Source organism: Strongylocentrotus purpuratus, unplaced genomic scaffold (assembly GCF_000002235.5).
Source record: "Strongylocentrotus purpuratus isolate Spur 01 unplaced genomic scaffold, Spur_5.0 spur5_scaffold_8, whole genome shotgun sequence".
Lineage (NCBI taxonomy): Eukaryota > Metazoa > Echinodermata > Echinoidea > Camarodonta > Strongylocentrotidae > Strongylocentrotus > Strongylocentrotus purpuratus.
This window is the reverse complement of record NW_022145614.1, coordinates 10,980,622-10,995,366: the sequence shown is the minus strand read 5'-3', so window position 1 is coordinate 10,995,366 and position 14,745 is coordinate 10,980,622. Positions and strand designations below refer to the sequence as shown.

At 38.5% G+C, this 14,745-nt stretch overlaps 1 protein-coding gene across 6 annotated transcripts; it reads right to left on the bottom strand.

Annotated features, from left to right (window-relative positions):
• Positions 1-912: 912 nt before the first annotated feature.
• Positions 913-13,253, bottom strand: LOC582728 (proton-coupled folate transporter). 6 transcript variants are annotated; one of them, XM_030975681.1, is made up of 8 exons: positions 12,981-13,251; positions 10,120-10,215; positions 9,465-9,563; positions 5,989-6,929; positions 3,339-3,473; positions 2,845-2,928; positions 2,063-2,222; positions 913-1,299 (listed from the first exon to the last, which is right to left on the bottom strand). In XM_030975681.1, the coding sequence occupies exons 4-8, from the start codon at positions 6,926-6,928 to the stop codon at positions 1,179-1,181; spliced, it is 1,440 nt and encodes a 479-aa protein (XP_030831541.1). In that variant the 5' UTR covers position 6,929; positions 9,465-9,563; positions 10,120-10,215; positions 12,981-13,251; the 3' UTR covers positions 913-1,178. The 6 variants fall into 6 exon arrangements, with proteins under 6 accessions (XP_030831541.1, XP_030831543.1, XP_030831542.1 ...); XM_030975683.1 differs by lacking the exon at positions 12,981-13,251 and adding an exon at positions 11,272-11,495; XM_030975682.1 differs by lacking the exon at positions 12,981-13,251 and adding an exon at positions 10,886-11,250.
• Positions 13,254-14,745: the final 1,492 nt, after the last annotated feature.

Below are 14,745 nucleotides of genomic sequence, written 5' to 3'. Positions count from 1 at the left end.
ATTATGGAAAAGCGTAATGATAATTATAGGTTATTAATTAACCTGAAATGCACATTTTTCTGGCACATCATTTTGAAACATTGTTGCCAATGAACTTATAATTTTATTTTGATTTCGTTTGATATGCTTTGAAATTTTTTCATATAAGGATACGCTGTTTCTGTACATACCAATACAATGTAAATAAAAGGAATGTCCACTGCCTGCCTCGCTATGAACAGGATAATAAACATTTTGACCGGTGACTGCCGGATGAGTGTCACATTTGAGCGTAGTCTCCTTACATTACTTCACCTAGTCATACCAGGTTCTATACCTATTCCGCACCCGATCAAACCTTTCTTGCGGGGTCCCTGGTTTTCGGTTGCCACATCCACCGATGAGGCTGAGATTTTTTTGTATATAGGGTGCCCTCCTTTTCACATCAAGACTGAACAATACCTTCAGCTTCATTTTGCCTCAATTCTGTTCGATCATATTCTCCTTTGGAGGAGAGGGAGTCCCTAGAACCCCAGTTTTTGAACGGCTCTGCTTTTCTAACGTTATGAACTTAAGCTATATGGTCACAAATCAGAGCAGCGACCGACCGATCAGTAGCCTGCTCGGTCGCTGCTGGAATTTAGGCATCGCCCAGCAATTAGGTCGGTGCCCGGGCGGCGACCGCCCAGGCACCGAGCGTATTTAGGGCAGCGAGTGAAAAGTGAGCAGGCGCCGCCCAAATTTTAACTCCGTGCTAAAACTTCAGCGGCGACCGAGCGATGCCCTGAAAACGAGCGGTGCCTGGGCGGCCGCCGCTCGGTGTTCGGGCAGCCGCTGGGCAGAATTGGTTAAAAACTCGCCGCTTGGCCGCCGAGCAGGCTACTTTTGGGTTATGTGACCATAGCATAACATAATACATATTAACATCTTACATCGTGGGAGAGGGGGGCGTACTGGAGCACCCCAGTAAATACATATATTTATTATGGTATGTCGTGTCATAGTCATCAATTGTAAAGGTCATACCTTTAGCACTCACAATTATGTCGAGGTATATGAGAGCACTCCTAACAACTACGTTATATCGTAACTATATTAGTCACATTATTTAAGATACTTATACTTATAATCAAGCATTGATATTACTGGTACTTATTCGCTTAATGTTGATTGGCATTGCTTCAAGTTCGAGGCAAAATTTAAATTTCATCGTCGCTGGGTTCAAGACGTAGAGATTGGTTACGAGATCCGTCGGTTTGGTCGTCGAGTTTTGACGACTCCTTTTCCCTCTGTGTCTTTTGAACGTAGTTCTGCAGTATTCTAAAATTAAAAAATAGATGTAAAATACAAAATAATATAAGAGTCGGATACATGTGAATTGTTTTTATAATTATTTGTTGACGACTTCTTAAGTCATAAAGAAGGCAGAAATATAACTATGCATCCAGCCATGCAGGATATGTTGCTTACATCATCTACCGCCAAATTACCAATAGATTTGAGAATTTATATCTTCGTTCAGATTTTCTTGCTGCAGAAATTACAATATAAGACTATCAGCAAAGATAATAATCCTTCATACTTTGAACTAAATTAAGTTATTATGATACATGAATTAAAATATTTCCATAGTATTTCATTAATCAATACCTTAATCTATATTTTCCACTCTTAACCTCATGCAGTGCTAATTGGGTACCCGGTCATTACCGGTAGGATGCGAAAGTAATTGTAGTTTGCCCAGCATAGTGGCTGGAATGCTCCCAAAGGAGTACAAACTATGAAAACAGTATGCGCGAAAGCTTTAATAATGTGACCTGGGTAATAATATAGCTGTAAGGCACGTAGAACACGAAAGCAAATACTTTCGAAAATCAACTTTAGGCAATTTCAATAGCCTTGTGCGTCACCAAGTGAAATGTGCGAACTTGATAATAACGTATTACGTAATATTAACATGATTTCCATGGAACATATACAATAGAATAGTATATCTAAATTGCGTGTTAGTTTATTTTGTCTCAAAAATAGTGTTTTAGAGACATCGTCGATGTATAAAGTAAGTATACAATTGTTGACTTACCCATTCAATGTCATAGGGAAAAGTAGAATAACTGAAGTCACATAAAATGTGATTTGAGGGAAGCCAATCTTATTCGTGTATGCGAATAGTCCATTGATGAGGAAGGGTGAACAAACAGCCACTATACTCGTGGCAAGGGATAACAAGGCGAAATACATTCCTGGAAAGATAAAACAAAAAATGATTCCAGCCATCTGCGACTGATTGTGGCCTGAAACTTCCTTACTGACTACCGCATGATGATACATACATTTTCGAACATGATAATTTTTTTCCTGTAATATGTATAGAAATCAAATATAATGTATATTCTATGTATGGGGGAATTAAAACACTGTATATCAAATCCAGAATTTTATTTGTTTCTTGCTTTCCAATGAACTATGTTTTCAGTCTGTCGTCGTGTAAATCGACGTGATAAAGCGCATAACCGAATAAACTACGCTAAGTTTCTTGAAATGTCCTAACATTACAAAAAAAAAACACACAAAACTTACCATCAATGGTAACTACCATGGAAACCTTGATTTTGATTGGCTGTTGAGCCCTGGTAATACCATGTAAGTTGCCATTGATAGCTTAGTTACCATCAATGGTAAGTTTTATGCAACGTGATGAAGCGAATTACCAACAAAAACTACATATTATCTCTCGGAATTTCATTGCATTGAAGAACAAAAATGTATATTATGCAACGACCCCCTCCCCCCTCCCCCCTCCCCCCCCCCAAAAAAAAGGAAGTAAATAAACACTGATCATGTGTCAACGAACTGAGTTCTTACCATGCTCTCTCTTTGTTACCGCTCTGGAAATGAGATCTTTGCAAACAGGTGAAGCGGTGGTTCTCATGAAGCTGACGACAGTTGCTAAAATTGGATAGCAAAAGGTGAGTTAAGGTAAATGTTAAGACCTATACTAGTATGCTATTCATAACTTGTATTCTGAGCAGTGCTCCAAGGGAGAAGGCACTTAGGAGAAAAACATAAATTAATGATAATTGTGTACACGACAAACGGGAGAGTTATCCGCGACTACGTCACAATCCACTGACCAAACTGCCAATTTGAGATTCCCATAGACTTAATGATCTCATATTTCAAACATTCCTAACTTTCTTATTATTGGTCGGATTTATTTCGAATTTCTCCATTTTTATTGTCTTATTTTCTGTTTTGATACAAATACAAGGGTTGGATTGCCGTTTCAGAGCTCTTGATGGAGTGTGTTGTAATATGGCAAAAGTAGTGGGTTGTACATGTTTAGAAGTTTACACTACCAATGATGGCTAGCTGAACAGTATTCTGTGCCAATGCTGACGTCACTATTTGGGCGAGGAAAGAAATGATCGAAAAATGGATGAGCCAGTATTCCGAAAAGCATCTCAGTAGCGGCTTCACAATGAGCGCTGCAACTGTGAAAGAGAGAAGAAACAACAAACATAAAACATACAAACAAGCAAATGAATATATACATACAATGTTGATGATGATAATAATGATGATAATAAACAAATACACCATGCACTGAGAGGCTTTAATTGAAATTATGGATCGGATCGGCAGGAATCGCGCTTTTCCCGAAGAAAATAGTATTGCTGTTGCCGAAGAATCCATAATTTCACTAGTGGCTTGAAATAGTGCATGATATATTTGTTTTATATTTTTTCAAATATAATAATAATAATTTCTGTCACCGAGGAATCCATAATTTCACTAGTGGTTTTTTTTTGTGTGTGTGTGTGGTCTTGACCGATCGATTGATCGATCGCATATCTATGACGTCATCTATGGTATAGTGCACTATACCATGGATGACGTCACGTTTCTCTTATCGGGAAAATCATAGCAATGTTGCTTTTGGTCACATGATGGTATGTTGACCAATCACTGAACAGAATTTAATTAATCAAAAATATAATAATAATAGGCATAACAATACTATTAGTAATGAAAATAATGATGATTATGGTTGTAGTATTTGATAGTAAACAAATATATCATGCACTGAGAAGCTCTATTTAATATTATGGATCGAGGTGACAGAAATAGCACACTTTTGAGAGATGTAGCCCCGAAGAAAATAGTGCTATTTCTGTCGCCGAGGAGTCCATAATTTCACTGAAATATATAGTACATGATATATTTGTTTTATATTTTTCAAACCAACCTTCATAAAAATAATCATAATTATAACAATAACGTATACTGTCACTGAATTACTGTAGAGCAGCGCAGACGAGCGTACCGCGACCGGGCCGACACCGATATCACATTGATCTTGATACTGAAGACAATATTACACTTCAAAGAATACATGAGAAGCTATAAATTCTGAATTTAAGATGCAACTTAGATTGTATGGTGTTAGTATTGTTTACTTGATCCTCATCATCAGGGGCGGCGATCCCGGGGGGGGGGGGGGGGGACGGGGGGGGGGGACACGTCCCCCCCCCCCCCCTCGATTTTTGTAAGGAATGCTAAGGAATATAATTCTGTAATACAACAAAACTTCAAAACCTATGAGGGGGTAATCACTTTCGTCACCTTCACACCTCTCATTAATTATGCTCACTCACTCGGGCTTGGGGTAGCCCCCCCCCCCCCCCTCCCGATAAAACTCATTTTCTAATTCGATACCAGTGACTAATTTACAAATGTTGCTGCCCCTATACCCCACCAAGGGCCCTAAGGCGGGCCCCTGGTTGCTCAGCTGACCACAATTAAATGCCTAAAACACCTGAGCTTCCGGGGGCTCCGCCCCCTGGACCCCACCAGGGCCCTCGGCAGGCCACTGGATGCTCATCTGACCATATTCAAAAGTCTAAAACCCTGAGCTTCCGGGGGCTCCGCCCTTAGACCCCACCAAGGGCCCTAAGGCGGCCCCTGGATGCTCATCTGATCGCAATTTAATGCCTACAGCCGCTGAGCTTCTGGGGGCTTCGCCCCCTGGACCCCACTCCGATTAGTGACCTGCATGCAAGTGTCACAAATAAGGTATCAAAATATGCTCATCTGACCCTTATTAAATGCATAAAAACTCTGAGCTTCATGGGGCTCCGCCCCTGGACCCCACGCCAATTTACGCCCCACTTGCTTTGCTCTATCTGATCGCAAATACTTTAGCCCCCCCCCCCCACTCCCACCTTGAAAAACGTTTCGCGGGGCCTGCATGTAACATGTAAGAGCGGTGATGATGCGGATTTTTTTCTCCCCCCCCCCCCCCCCCAAAAAAAAAAAACCGTTTTTGCTCATTACGTCACTCTTCCCTCGTTCCTCGCATTTCGTCCCCCCCCCCCCGGTCATGAAAAGAAATCGCCGCCCCTGCTCATCATACATTGTAATTGTTTAAACGTATAAACAAGTTTGATTGCTACATATAAATTCAATCATAGAGGGGGGGGGGGGGTTATGAAAAATTCGAAAATGTAATTTAAACCTAAAATCTATATAGTCAGGATCACTCTTTTTTAAAGAAGATTTTTTTTTTTTTTTTTTTTTTTTTTTGTTTTTTGTAACGGATGTAGAAAGGGAAAAAAAAGGATAAATACACAAAAAAGCACTCTTAGACCCCGACAAAAAGTCACCTAAAAATATAATAAAATATAGCAAAACTTGCATTTCAGCTCAGATAGCAGTCCGAGATCTCTAATGGCATTCCATTTTTGTCAAATAGGCTGATAGTTTGTAGCAAACTTGAGTCATTATAGTCAACAGATTGGCCCCATTAGTTCCAACACTTATTGCTCCAACATTTTTAATTTGCCGTATAGATTTTCAAATAGGAATGCCCTATAACGTCCCTTTTTCTTTCAAATACTCCCATTAGGCTAACTAAAACCATAATCTCTTAAAGTGCCCTACAGTAACTACGAAAGACTGGTGTCAACGTCTGGATCCTTATTTGTTACAAAAATTATGAGGACCTACCTCCTGCAGGAAAGAGAGAGACGGCAGCAGAATAGTAGCCTACGACATCAGCTGTCCAACAGAATGGGCTTCCAAGACCATAGATGACGATGACATCGTAAATGCTCTCATTTACGAGACTTATTGGGCAAACAATGGTGATCAGACACCACAACCTCCATCTTCCACCCGACATCCTCCTGCGGAAAATGCCTCGGAGGTTCTTGAAACTTTTGCGGAGGACTTTCTTGGCATTGAAATGCTCTCGAGGGGATATCGTCTCAAGGAGTACCCCCGGACATATTGTGTACGCTAAATTGATGACGGATAGTGCTACTGGCACTGCGAAACACACGGGGAAGTTACCGAGGTACCGTAGAAGCACACCAACAACAGCCTGGCCGCTACCCCATCCTGCATATAGGACGAGTGATTGTAAAACTAGTCTCTGTGTGCGGGTATTACCACTTGTAGAGTCCGCAATATAAGCAGTACAGACAGTAAATGCTGCCGATGTGTCACCACAGATTCCTAACGTTATGGCTGCGAGGAAGGTCACAGCAAGGGGCAGCCTCGCCACAGCAACAAGGAGATATATAAGAGACGCAATGAGGTGACCGGTCGCTGAGAATATCAGAATGGGTTTCCGACCGATGAAATCCGAAGAAGCAACCAGAACAGATGCAGTGAGGATGGGTAAGAAGGTCGAGATGCTTGCTAACCACATAACCCACAGTGCTGTCTCAGAGTTGATCTGGACTTCAAGGGGGTTGGACACGTTCGGAAGTGAGCAATTGCCATCTTGTTGAGGAAGCAAGTTGTACTCATAGTCACTGGCGAGAGTCTCTTGGATGTAGAGTGTGCGGAGGGTAGTCAGCATCCCTTGAATTCCAAAAAGAAGAAAATTGATGGGTTCAGTCGCTATGTATCTGGCCTTACTGATTTCCTCTACGTTGTCCATTCTGAAATTAAGAAGCAAACACGAACAACAAGTGACGATATAAACAGTTCGGCATTGTCGCGGTAGATGGACAGAAGACAATAATAATAAGAAGAACAAATGATCAAATTGTCTTAATCTTTGGTTATAATCAGTTGAATCGCAATTCAAGAGAAAAGGAACTGTTCTATGCTGCTTGAGCTGCGAGTTAATGTATTGTAATATATGAGTGAGTGGTTTTTCTACTGGCAGGCAGGCGCGTACGCAGGGGCGGGGGTGTTTTGGGGGTTAAACCCACCCCTCAATTTTTTTAATTTTTTTTGCTTACTGAGCGACATATCGGTCGGCGCGATTTTAAAATTGGGGGGGGGGGGAGCAAAAAGGCAAAACGAATATTGCTCACTACCCACTGAGATAAATATCGGTCGGCGCGATTTTCAAACACCCCCTCGAAAAAAATCCTTCGTACGCCACTGCTGACAGGTATATGTTTTATTTATTTACATTCATAGTGTAACCACATTGATAACAGATGTTCTTTTTTTCCAAACAGTAAATAACTAAAGGCATGTTACCAGAATGTCACAATAAACTGCAGGTATATATCGCTGTATTTTGTAAGCGTCCTGCGCTTCACGTTTTGAATCTCATAAAACACAGATAAGTAAGTACGTACTCCGTAGAGCCTTTATAATGCACAGCTACTTCTTTTCTGTTCCCACATTTCATTCATTTAGTGCACAAATAAATTGTGGCAAATGTGAACGAGCCTTAAGTCCAAGAATTTAAACCTTTAGTCAACGGTTTAAATGACTTAACTTATTATGCATCGACATTAAAGTGTCCTAGTAGCATTGTTCAGATGAGGGAAAACGGTGCTATTAAATGTAGTGATTTCAATGCCAGATATACAATTAAAGATGGTCTTAAAGTTTGAGTGAAGCAGGCCTTTATTCTCCAAACTATATTATTACAATTCAATTACATTTTAGGTGAATGAAAACTCGTCACAAAGCAATGAATTAGCTGTATAAACCATTCCCGACAATTTAAGTGTTGACAGTTTTTGTAAAAGCCTGTTCTATGTCTCTTTTTCATGGCAAACGGTTGGGGAAATTCAAAAATGGTTGGGAAAATTTACTGAGGGCGTCGCACAGTGACGCCTTCAAGGAAAACCATAAATATCGTTGTGGTTTGAGAATTGTTTCAGTAGTTTGTGCATGTTAGAGGGTTAGTACAGTACAAGGAATATAATAAGTAACATTTCATACAAAATCTATGCAGTATTTTCATCAACCTTCAACAATACTATCGAGTCACTTTTTAATGGAGTATCGTCTATCACCCTTTGTTTCGTAGCCTGGGCGTCTAATAAGCTCAGATCGTGAAATCTAGATTATTTTAAGGCAAGATAAATCGGTGGACTTGAATCTTGTTACGTCGTCACTTGACCCACATTGATAAGTAGTTGATGACACTGAGCAGGGGGGGGGGGGACCACGTCCTACTAAAGCACAAATCATGCCTTCAAGAAAAGTACAGCTTTACTTATTTTCAATAGAATGAGAAATGTACATGATAAACTTGAGCCATTACCAATTTCCACACCTTTAAAAACAACATTGTTGTAGTCTAGCTTATGGACGCAGATCGAACACAATGGAAGCCAAACAATATAGAGTTATTGACTGGCAGGAGTGTAATATAACATTATTTGGACTGCTGAAGGGAGTTATATTTCCCAAGTGGTTATATTTTCCCAAAGCGCGCAGCGCTGAGGGAAAATATGGTCACGAGGGAAAAAATAACTCCCTTCAGGTCCAAAGAATGTTATATACCCCCTGCCAGTCAATAACTGTTATAGATAGCCTTGGCTTGATTTTTTTTCGGGTCAATCAAAATTTAAGAAAAAGGAGAGCAAAAAAAATTGACTGAAAAATAATATTTCAGGATTATTAAAGAAAAAAAAAAAAACCTTAAAAAAAAAATCTTATGAAAAAAAAAAATTGAAGGGAGAAAAAAAAAATCTTGCCCAAAAAGCATTTTGGGGGGAGAATATTTTATATTGTTTTTTATTAATGAATAAAAAAATATGTATTTTGTTCGTTTAAATGGGATATAAATGCATAAAATCAAATTATTCCAAAATTCTCACTCGTGCAAACCATGGATAATTATGAAGTGGAAACACATGTATTAAAGCGTTAAAATCTGAAAATATCGGCCCAAAGAGGGCGACAAAAAAAAACTCCGATCGACCGACCATTGTTTTGGCACCCAAAGGGCAATACAACAAGTTTTTATTTTAGGCCTTAGGTAGAATAAGAATAGAACAGAAAACCTCTGCAAATACAAAACAAAAAAGACAATGCATCAATATTGTATCACTGATTATAATATACATGAACAACATCATCTGTTATCTTATTACAGAAACACATATGATGAAGATATGACCCTTCTATCATTATTTGTTAACATCAATACAATTAAATGAATCTAACTGTTCAATCCTTTAAAAATAATTGTTATAACTAGGCCATTCTGACTGACTCACCCAACTAAGGTTAACCTGAACAACAACCACTGCTCAGTGTTAGACGTAGCCTCACACCTTGCCGTTCTATCCAGTCACTCTCCTGGAACTATGCGAGCTCTATGAAACAAAACACAATTACCCTACAATTGTAAGTACGAATTTCTGCAAATATAACTGTAGACTACAGTGAACAACAATATCTGAAATGTATTGTGTGTATCCACACAAACACAAGTCTTTGGAGTCGTTTCAGATTAAATGCTTAATAATCACATTGTATCCTGAACTTGAATAACTGATAAGGTGATGACAATGAAGGACCGTCATACAGTGTATTTTGTATAGTGACATAATCGATATTCCGGGTATACTTCGATAACTACGACTACTATTAGTACATGATTTTCTGTAATCTAATCACAGAACGACAATTTGCATCTACAACAAAGATAAATGCTGAAACAACAATGGAAAGAATAATAATGTGACTACTAACAATGACTCATACTCCTAGTAGTGAGCAATCATGCAAAATCATTAAAGACTACATGTGTATATCTACATTCATATAAAGATGATAATTAGCTACTTAAACTTTAGCTTACATAAAACAAAACTACCAATATAACCTTTGTCTTTTACTAACATATTCACATAAAAGACTAAATCATACCTGGAGAATCCTCAGCTGTGATCTAGCTCGACAACTTAGTAACGTACTGCTACTGCTGGGAATCACTGAACACAGGTCTCTAATACTGCAGACCCCCTAAAGATTAAATACATACATATAATTAATTTAGTATGGTCATTTAGCCAATACTACCTGCAATAATCCATCCTCTTCTAAACCAACACCAAAATATCTCTATTGATGATATAATTGTATTTTATAGTTGTAAATATAAAAAGCATATACTTTGCAATACTCATAACCTGGTTCTGACCAAATAAGGTCTGACACCTAACCTAGTCATCATCCACTAAACAACAAAACGAAGCCATGCCGAGTAACTTTCAACAATGTGCTTGACTTTGCACCCTGTAACTAAAAACGTGTTATAAAATCCCACAATTGATTACATGTACTATAATCCCTTAATATTATGACGAATACCTCTTATATATTTACAGAATTCCTTTAATTAATCTCCTGCCATATCACATATCTTGACTTTAAACATAACTCAATTGTCTATTCAAAGAGTAAAACTTTCTACGTGTCACGTGAGCAAACTCACACTCAAGGAGCAAAATCCATTGTCTGTGTGCAGCAAGTGTGCGCTGCACGAACACTACATTATCACTTTTAGCCACTCACAGTGCAGAAAACTTTCAATCTTCATATACATCTACATGTATGTAATACACTTATGGCTATAGGAACTTCACAATTTCAAAGTTGATGCTTAATCACATGTGACTTTAAATGTACATACCTCGAAAATACAGTATATTCACTACAATTCTCTCCTAAACTCGGAACCTCCTGACCTTACTCGTACTGACACCTTCAGCATGATCATCTCTAATTTCAACCCTCCTTCTTGACCAAGGTGTTACATATTCATCCACTTGTTATCTTACAAACTATAATGTATAGATTTTACCCGAAAATACAAAGTATTTTCCAACATATAATTAAAACACATTCGGCTTCTGATTCATCCTTTTAAAGGTAAACAAGTATTAAGATTGTGGGAACTACATGAACTCAGCGAATGTATACTAGCTGCAACAAGACCTATTCAGCTTCTCTCACAGCTTTCTTCACCGCATCTAAAAAATCCTCATGTTGTATGATATCTTTGAAAGAAACATTTACCTTAGGGGTTTCAGCTGTTTGCCTCGTAGAAACATAGGGATGTTGCGGCTTGGACATAGTGTATGATCATGCATGCAAACAAAACTCTGTAGAATTTTACGGCATACGATCGATTCTGAACAATATAGCACGTTGTTAAATCCGGAACGCAATCAAGACGGAACGCAATCAAGTGTGAACGCACTCAGAGAGAACAATAGTACCTGCTTGCTGTATGCCGATAATATAGGAAGGTACAACGTATAGGCCTACATACGTATGCTTACATGAACCCCAAGATCGCCGGAGCCGGCCCGTTGGGGAAAAGAGCTACGTTCCGTATGACAAAACTAAGACAGATTTCCAAACACAATGGTCGCTAAAGTGATGATTTGAGTCACATTTTCGGCATCCCGAGAGTCTAAAGTTGGTTAACTTGATGAATATCACATGCTTCAAACAAAGTGAGATTTATAAGGTGTAAAAATATATTAATTCTTCATGCAAAACTGTTTTGAAGTCTAGCCAGTGGGGGAGCACCCCTGGGGAAAAAACGTGTAAATGTTACCATTTTTTGGAGATGGGCCCCCTCCCCCGGCGCTCAAGGGGGGGGGGGGTATTTTTCAAATTTTCGAGGGCATAAAGAAGAAAAAATAGTGCTCACTATACCCCCCCCCCCCCCCCACATATGCGAATCTGGAATGCAACACGCGTCACATTGTTTTGACTTTGAATATAACAAAATATCCTATCTTTTTCCGACTATCGACCAGGTCACGACAATTCATGGAAATATCGTGATATCATCTTGCATCATATGCGAGAGTTTGTTAAGGAAAAAGGATAAGGAACTAACTGTGGAAGTATTCATTTTATACACACGAATAACAACAACAAAGACACCAACAACATCACACCAACAAGAAAATGGACTCGCGCTGTGAGCCCATGGAACGACACACAACGGAAATTCGAATGACTGTCCTCCATAGGGGATCCTACAAATCCATTTCATATATTAAATCCTATAAAATTCCTGAACCTTGTCCATCTTACAAGGGGAAACATTAATGTCGCAAACATAGCGATTTTATGCTCTCATATACAAATCGCTATGTTTGCGAGAGAGTAAAGTCCCTTTTACAAGACAGCGTATATATACTCCTTCACTCCCTCTCTCCATTAAAACGAATTACCGACATTTGATGAGCACAAAACCTGTAAATCATCACCAGTAACCATTATCTTTACATAAACAATGCAACAGCAATCATTGCTATCTATGAATGCAGAGAGAAGTAGTAAAATGGAAATATCAGCAAACTAGATGCTGTATTATACAAAATATTCCATTTTAATGGAAATGTTGTCCTTTTCCGACTGCGACTTAGCAGGGAAAAGATATATATTATCTAAAATCAATTCAGAAGAGTGCTTCTAAAGAATTCAAGCATGCAGCTGCACTTCCATTCATTCCTCATTCCATATTCATTTATTAGAATACATATGTGACAATTAACTTGGGAGATCTAAATCTCCAACAAACACAGTTTTGTTCATCTACCACATCCCTATACCTCTGCGAAATCTTTCTCGTATTTGAAAATGGTAGACTTTAATAAAGTTTTCATCGAAAAATAAACTTTGTCATATGGTTCTAAAAGTATAGAATTAAGGTCTTTATCGAAAATGTAAGACTCACGACATGCATATTAAAAATGTGAACTTACTTGTTTTTGGATTCATATAACACCGGCATCATCAACGGGGGAGAAAAACACGACTGTGACACACAAGGCTCACTCGCACAATAGTGAGAGATGGATCGCGATCAGGTTCCCACATTTAAGTGACATGTTCAGGTTCACACACAGAAAGAAAAAAATTCTGATCGCGAAACAAAAAATTATTTTGTATCTCACTAATTTCTCTGTGTTAATCTTACTATAGAGTAGTGGTCAAGAGTCATAATTAGCCGGCTAGTCAAGCTTGACGGTCCTCTTGATCCTTCAACTTTACGTTTAGGCTCGTAATCTTTTTTTTAAACTGATTAAAGCCCCCTTCCCCCTCCCCCTCTCTCTCTCTCTCTCTCTCTCTCCTCTCTCTCTCTCTCTCTCTCTATCTCTCTCTCTCTCTCTCTGTTTCTCTTTCTCTCTATCATCAGGAACTATAAAAAAATCCACTAAAAGACACTTAAGGCATTGCAAATTGCTTGGTTTAGAATGTAGGTCTATTTCGATGGCACACAGGGACCGTTGTTTCCGACAAGATTACAATTTAATGTTGGCAATGACCTAAAATATACTTGGAAAGTAATCAAAACTGGAAAAGCAAGACTTCCACAAATATTCCACAAAGATTAAAGTTAAAATAATGAAATTATTGATAATACACATCTAATTCCGGAATATTTTAATGATTATTTTTCAAATATTGGTCTAAACCTTGCCCATAAAATACCGGCCTCAAATAAGCCTTTCACTGACTGTCTTGGAGCCCCAAATTTATTTTCTATACATTTAACACCAATCCTTGAAAGTGAAATTATAGACATAATTAACTGATTGAAGAATAAGCGGAGTTCTGGACATAATTATGGAAACGTTTGCTTGGATTTGTCTCATAAAAGGAGTTGACCGCAACTAATTCCCACATAGTTTTGATTACATGGGTCACGGGCCACTGTCTTCATCAGACCAAAGATATACCAGCAATCTCTTTGATCAGACAGGTAGTTCCATTATGTGAATGGGTAAATTTCTACAACAATTTACAACCAATTAAAACAAGTTTCAAACCAGAAGAAAGCTAACGGCCGAAGTGCGATTGTCCAACGCAAAAAGAGACGACATTGTGTTGGATTACTATACGTTTTCTCAAAACAGTTCAGAGAAACTGCACATCATTTTTTATATTAAACTTTTTGAAAAGTTATCCAAGTGACTCCCAGTCACCCCAATGCTGGAAAGAAACCACTTTTTTGAAAACTTCTCTTTTTTTTATGCAAAATGTTTGTTTGTTCTATGCATGCAAGTCAGATTGAGCGGATGATACAACGTTTCCATATGCATGATGAAATAAGCAATAATCTCTTGAAAAAAATTAACCCTTCATATTGTCCAACCTTTAGTCCATATTTTCAATCTATCACTTACAATTGGGTTGGTACCACAATTGATTAAATTGGCAAAAGTTGTTCCAGTCTTCAAAAAAGGAGATCCGTTAGAGTCAGGAAACTACAGACCTATTTCCTTGCTGGCATCTTTATCTAAAGTTGTTGAAAAATATGTTCGTACAGTGAAGTCCTTATGTACTAGTAATATTTTCTACCAGGCACAGTTTGGCCTCCGTGAAAAGCATAGTACAACACATGCCCTTTTGACTAAAATAAGGTGGCTCGCTTTATTGACAGTTTCGAACCTACGATGGTTGCTTTCTTTAAGGCGTCCAAACTATAGAGTTAAGAGTGCTTTAATGACTCCACTAAGGAGTTTG

What these genes read in the sequence shown, in the direction of transcription:
- LOC582728 (XM_030975680.1), bottom strand. Translation starts at nt 13,012, where the DNA reads ATGATGCCGGTGTTATATGAATCCAAAAACAA. An exon ending in TTATATGAATCCAAAAACAA is followed by an intron (nt 6,930 to 12,980) that starts GTAAGTTCACAT and finishes TCTTAATTTCAG; the next exon opens with AATGGACAACGTAGAGGAAA. An exon ending in GGTAACAAAGAGAGAGCATG is followed by an intron (nt 2,223 to 2,844) that starts GTAAGAACTCAG and finishes TTATCTTTCCAG; the next exon opens with GAATGTATTTCGCCTTGTTA.